We start from the raw sequence: 6,318 nt of genomic DNA, 5'->3' as shown, positions 1-6,318 counted from the left end.
TCGTGGTCAACTTACTATCTGTCTCTCTAAGAATGAGTTGATCGATGAATTGGAATAAATTAAAAAAATAAAAACATAAGTTAATTAACAAGTTGAAGACATAAAGACAGTTTTTCGATGGCATCATGTCTTTAAAGTAAAAAATGTTTTGAACACTCAATATAATACATTGATAAAAAATTAATTAAAAATATTTAAACTCAAGTCATTTTAAAAATATAAAAAGTAAAGTTACACAAATGTGAAAAATAAAAAAGACTAAAACTTAATTTAAACCTTATAATTTGTATAAACAACATAGAAATGAGTTCATCCATGAAAGAATGATTGAGCTCACTAACAATATAATCCCTCATGAAAAATTGTCACATCTAAATAACTATTAGTACATAAATATATATATATTAATTAATTAATTATTGAAAGCACATTAATTGTTCAAAAAGAAGTGAAACATTCATGTTCTGATGAATTTGAGTCATCACAAGGAGAATGATTGTGTCTTCCTTCGTAGGTTGTTATTACCATTCGACAATCTTCTGAGAGTCTTTCAACCCTTTTCTTCACTCTACAGTTGTTATGAGTACAACGGTAGTAACTTCTGTTCATCATATCCAAAAATTTAATGTCAATTAACATAAACAAATAAATACTACAAAGCTTCAAAATCAGTTTATTTCTTCAAAATAAAAGACAATTTAACTTATTAATTAAAGTTTTTTTTTTCGAATACTATCCAAATCAGATTTGATCTTATTATATACATAGATGAGTCTTAATGGTCTAATACATATTATTAGAATATGGAGTTTTACCAATAAATGTTTTCAGAAAAGAAGTAAAAATTAATATAAAATTAGCACCATAGGTATAAAGATAATACGTTGCAATGTCACATTGAATAAAAATAAAAAATATTTATTATATACAAATGAGATTAAACTAATTTATAAATTAATATTATAAAATTAGATTTAAAATTTACTTCTTTCTTAAAATGAACAAATAAAATGCGATGGATTGATTATTTTTTTCTAACTTCAAAATAATTTTATATAATCAAGCTGATTTAGCTAAATGTTTACATATCATTGAATATTCTTAAAAACATGTCATTAACCATCTTTTCTGAGAAGAACTTTATAAAATAAATTTTTCAAAAAAAATAAAAATCAATATATATTTGGTTAATGAAAAAAAAATATTTTGTTATTAATTTAAATAGTGTCGATGAAAGTTTGGTAGTGCATCTTTTTCAGGAAGTTTTCAGTTGTTCACCTACACTTGTTGGATTCAGACATGTCTCACTGTTAAATTAATTTTTTTATTAATATTTTCCAAATGTTCCTAAGTTCCTATGTTCCTGAAGTGACTTTTATTTTTCCAAAGTAACTTTTTCATTTCTAATTCCACTTCTAAGTACATACCTTTAAGTACACTTTTGTAATCATATTCTGCAACCAAACCAAATTAATTTGGAAAAATAAAATAAAATATATATATATATATATATATATATATATATATATATATATTGATCCTTTCTATTTTTCTCTCTCTCTAAATTATTAGTTACCTTCACTCTAAGTAACTTTTGTTTTCATCAAATATAACTTTTGTTTTATCTATCATGTTTCCTCATTTTTGTCATTTATTTTACTTCATTGTCTAAAAAAAGTTGTTGAAAAATTTATGATTTGGTGTGCATTCTTAAGAAGTTAAATAAATGAAATTAATTTGTTTCTTAAATTGTAGTTTTTCAATTGATTTCACTTCTGAATATCATGAACACTAAGATTTTAAATTGGACTTAAATTGCAATTTTCCTAGGTATGGACAACATAAGATTTTTCATTTTGTAGTCATTTGATTTCTTTATATATTATTAATACTTTTTTTGGGGTACATATTAAAGACTTATATGACATTACAAATCTTTTAAATATTCTTTTTAAGGAAAGTTTTTTAAATATTTTTTATATTAGCTTTTAAAAGATTTCGTTTCTCTATTTAAATTGTTTGAAAGAAAATAATAACTTTGTTCATTTCTACATTTCAAAACATATTATTCATCTATGGACCGAGAAAATATATCAAAAATTAATGATTTTTTTAATCGGCACCAAAAATTAATGATATAATATTTATCAAATTAATATTGAAAACTAAAGCAGCATGAGATACCGATAATGTTTTCTCATAACTCTTTCATGCAGTATTTGATCATGGCACTATACCTTCTATTTTTACAAGTAATTAACAAAAAGAATTGAAATAAAAAAGATAAATTGATATTTTATTATTAAAATTCAAATTTTCTTCTACTAAATAACAAATGCATCATTATTTGTGTTATATTTATATATATATATATATATATATATATATATATATTTATCTCATCTAAATATTATTACATGTTTGAGAACCTTCTGTACACTACACATTATCCAATGCTCCACTTACCATAAAGAAAGTTGCTACACATATGAAAATGGGTTTAGGAACACATAAATAATAATATTAATTTGTTACTTTTTTTAATTATCGATTTTTCAATAAAATATTATTTTTTTATTTGTTATTTTTTATGTTCAAGATAACATCATTATTAGTATTATACTCTTATTTTATTTTTTATTTACATTAAAATAAAAAAAATCACATAACTTGTTTTTGGTTTTAATAAAAAGGTTAAACTACTATTATAAAGGAAGAAAATGGGCTATATGTCAGTAAAAAAATATTTTTAATAATGCCTAAATAAAAAAATTCTCTATTTCAAAAATAATTAACTTGTGTAATAATGCAGTCTTTTGACTATATAAATTTATCATCATAACAAGGATTTCCTCGTCAATTATTGTAGGCTACATGACTGGCACACCTTAATATTTTGATCTTGCTAATTACATTCTAATTAATCAGTGATCATATACAGCACCAAGCTATTTTTTCCTTTAAAACAAGATACATTGATCATATTTAATATAAATTCTTATAAATTACTTTCCCCAATCTTAAAATAGCTTCAGTTTTAATCTTTAAAAGAAACTAAACGAACTGATTATCAGTTTTCAATAAAATACATTAACTTTTTATTTTTAATTTACTTCAAACATAAATCACAGTTTGTGTGTGTATCCATGAATTTAAAACTAGTGAAAATAAATCAAACAGCAAACAATCTTAGAATGGATGAAGTTTAAGAATCATACAAAACTGTAATATATAATATTAAAGCCAAAAAACAAAAAGGGAAAACAAATGGTTGGATTTAGATTCTTTACAGAGTTTTTTGGTATATTATATCTCTCTTGCATATCTAAAATACCCTAATGAACACTATTTGAAATTTTAAAATATATTAAAAGAATTTGATACATCAAACTTAATGCATTTTAAAAAAATTAAATATATGAAAATTAATATATTAAAACTAAGGATTAACTGAAAAGCTAGAGAAATTATTATAACATAAATTAACATAACTAAAAGAAGAATATTTAGGGTTTTGTTTGACATTGGCAAGAAGTTATGGGTAGAAGAGATTAATTAGGTTTTGTTAATGAAATTATAATGAATATGAAAGAAAAGGTTTAGGTGGAAGTGAAGGGTAGCTTTTGAGTGATGGGTGGAAGAAGTTGGTCAGAAAAACAGCATGAACATAGGACAAAGGAGGGGACCCTATACCATGCACTATTGTCAAAACTCTAATAATAATAATCCACTAAATATATTCTCAAAAATATTATTTTTTTCTTTTCCTTTTTACTTCCCAATGAACTCATCTTTTTTAATTAATTACCTCAACAAAATAATAAAAATAAAAAATAAAAAAGCCTATTTTTCAGTCTGTACCATCAATCTTCTCTCCTCACAAGTCCTCTGAAAGTATCATTCCTTCAGTTTTAGCCAAGATTCTCATCACTCTCTCTTCTCTCACTTGTTTTCAGTCTATAATTAATGTTTGAAACAAAATCTATGATAATTACCACTTCAGAGATTGTGCTGTTTTTCTTATTTTTTTAATATAAATGTATTTTGAATACACATTATATTAGAGAATTACACTTGATTCATATCTGAATTGAGGTTGCTCACCACCGACACATATTTTTCCAAAAAAAAGACATCTTACCTTCATTTCTCCGAATATAATGCCTATGATGTAGCCAATGCACTCAATCATTTATAGTTTTCCATTTTTGCATTATTTCAAAGAGTTTCACAGTTCTCTCACCAATTATGTTATGTAAAAAATTCTTATGCATAAGAACACAAGCATGAGTTTATAAACATTATCAAATATAATCAATATGTATATGTTCTTCACACTGTATATATATATAATCAAGAAAACAAAAGGGTTAATGAGATTCAAAGGGTTTTTTGATTATCATTACCTTGGGTGAAGGCTGTTCTTCACAACTTTCTGACCATACTTCCTCCATTTGTAACCATCATCAAGAACATCCACATCACTTCTTGTCTGAAAACAAAACCTTGGTTCTCTCAGCTTCCTCCTCACTTTCACCTTGTTCTTCTCTGACCCTGAATTTCTCCACCTACCATCACATAACATATAGTTTCAACATACTGATATATATATACAAATCCTCATGTGTTTGTCTATATATATCTATATGTATATATATAGATGTGCCACTTGATTCTCAAGTTCTTCTCCATTAAACAGTTTTTTTTTCTTAATCAGTTCAAAGCAGGATTAATTAACCTTAAACCAGAAAGTTAATAAACTAAAGATGATAGCAAAAGTATAAAATTATGATCTGTTTGAAGAATATATGAAGGCTGATGGACTAGTGGATTCGAGTATCAATGAGTATCAAGACTTTTGAGTACCATGCTCTTCCTCATACCCCAAAAGAGAGAGAGAGAGAGAAAGAGAGAATAACTTGGAGTACAAAAGCAAACTCAGAAAGAAAAAGAAGCAGTCACTTCCATATATGGTAGAGACCTTCAGATTCTTCGCAGAAACCTAAAGAATATCTTCTGAGGCATCTAAATTAAATATTTACGTGCATGCAGAGAGAGAGAGAAAGAGAGAGAGATTGAAATCAGAAAGTTGTGTTTGCAAGAAGATGTTATACTGTGTATACCATGTGTTGTTGCCATCACTGGTATTTCCGGTGCAATTTTCATCATTGACAGCTTTAGGATCCAGTGTTCTAACCTGAAAGTTCATGGTATACCATTTATATAATAAGCAAAAACCGTTTCACAGAAAAGTGATCAAAACAGCATACCCTAAAATTGAAAGAGACTTGCATAAAAACAAAACGAATAAATACAAGAAACAAAAACCTATAATTAGGTAAAAGATCGTAGTTTACATAAATAGATAGATATAGACATAAGAATAAACTTATATCACCTGTTCATTGTTCCAAGAACTTCTGGATGCAAGGTCATTATGGTTAAAACCAACTGATCCAGAAGTGGTAGTGGTAGTGATGGTGGTGGTGACTGTGGCGGCGGTGACGGTGTTGCCACCGGTTAGAGACTGTGAGAGCTGAGAAGATTGGGATTGAGCTGAGGGTGTCAGGAAGCTAAGAACCTGATTTTCTTCAAATTGGACAAAACCCATTTCGTGGATTGCTTGAGGGGTGTTGCTGAATGAAACTTGAAGATCGTAGCTTGGATTAACACCTCTCTCTCCTTCCATAACCCCTTTTGAAACAACCTTGATTTTTGGTTTTTTCTTGGTCTTATGTTGTTGATATGTAGGTGAATCTTGGAGGGGTGGTGAAGAACATGAAAATTCTAGGCCATGTGAACATGGAAAAAGAGGGTGGATTTGAGAAGACAGAAACAGGAACAAGAACAAGGTGTTTGAGGTTTGGTCAACAGAAGTAGGTTGTTTTTGTGTTTGTGTTTGGCAATTAAATTCTGAGGGGAATGTTTTATTCCTTCAGCCCATGGTTAACGGAGTCTATTCAAAGGCTTGTGTACACTCTTTCTCTCTCTGGATTACACGTGCAGTGTCCTACAAGTGTTTTTCATGTGGAATCTATCTTCAAGAAGTGCCAGAAGGAATGAAACTAGGTATTGTCGTTTTTATACGAAAATGATTCTTTCACATCACGCCAGGTTTATACTCATCGATTACCATGTAAGTTGTTTCTTGGTATATATGCATATCAATAGTAGTTTTTTTAGACATCATGTGTCATATTTTCGAATCAAACAAGATATTATTACTAGTCATAAAACTTTTTTGTTTTTTTTTTCACTATTTAACATAGAGTTTGAAGTTCAAAAATTTATATTTTTAATTAATCTTCTTGAAACAAT

The 6,318-nt window shown here is 27.2% G+C and overlaps 1 protein-coding gene across 2 annotated transcripts; it reads right to left on the bottom strand.

The window, feature by feature from the left end:
- Positions 1–337: 337 nt before the first annotated feature.
- On the bottom strand, positions 338–6,057 carry LOC108347245 (probable WRKY transcription factor 12). 2 transcript variants are annotated; one of them, XM_052867963.1, is made up of 4 exons: positions 5,399–6,057; positions 5,115–5,197; positions 4,407–4,568; positions 338–601 (listed from the first exon to the last, which is right to left on the bottom strand). In XM_052867963.1, the coding sequence occupies exons 1-4, from the start codon at positions 5,687–5,689 to the stop codon at positions 439–441; spliced, it is 699 nt and encodes a 232-aa protein (XP_052723923.1). In that variant the 5' UTR covers positions 5,690–6,057; the 3' UTR covers positions 338–438. The 2 variants fall into 2 exon arrangements, with proteins under 2 accessions (XP_052723923.1, XP_017441898.1); XM_017586409.2 differs by having other exon boundaries at positions 5,124–5,197; positions 5,399–6,051.
- Positions 6,058–6,318: the final 261 nt, after the last annotated feature.

This window comes from Vigna angularis, chromosome 9 (assembly GCF_016808095.1).
Source record: "Vigna angularis cultivar LongXiaoDou No.4 chromosome 9, ASM1680809v1, whole genome shotgun sequence".
Lineage (NCBI taxonomy): Eukaryota > Viridiplantae > Streptophyta > Magnoliopsida > Fabales > Fabaceae > Vigna > Vigna angularis.
Note: the sequence above shows the minus strand (reverse complement) of the source record. Positions and strands in the feature narration are given on the sequence as shown.

Coding starts and splice junctions, on each gene's coding strand:
- LOC108347245 (XM_052867963.1), bottom strand. CDS start 5,689: ATGGAAGGAGAGAGAGGTGTTAATCCAAGCTACGATCTTCAAGTTTCA. Junction 5,198..5,398: donor GTTCTTGGAACAATGAACAG/GTGATATAAGTT, acceptor ATGAACTTTCAG/GTTAGAACACTGGATCCTAA. Junction 4,569..5,114: donor AACAACACATGGTATACACA/GTATAACATCTT, acceptor ATGTGATGGTAG/GTGGAGAAATTCAGGGTCAG.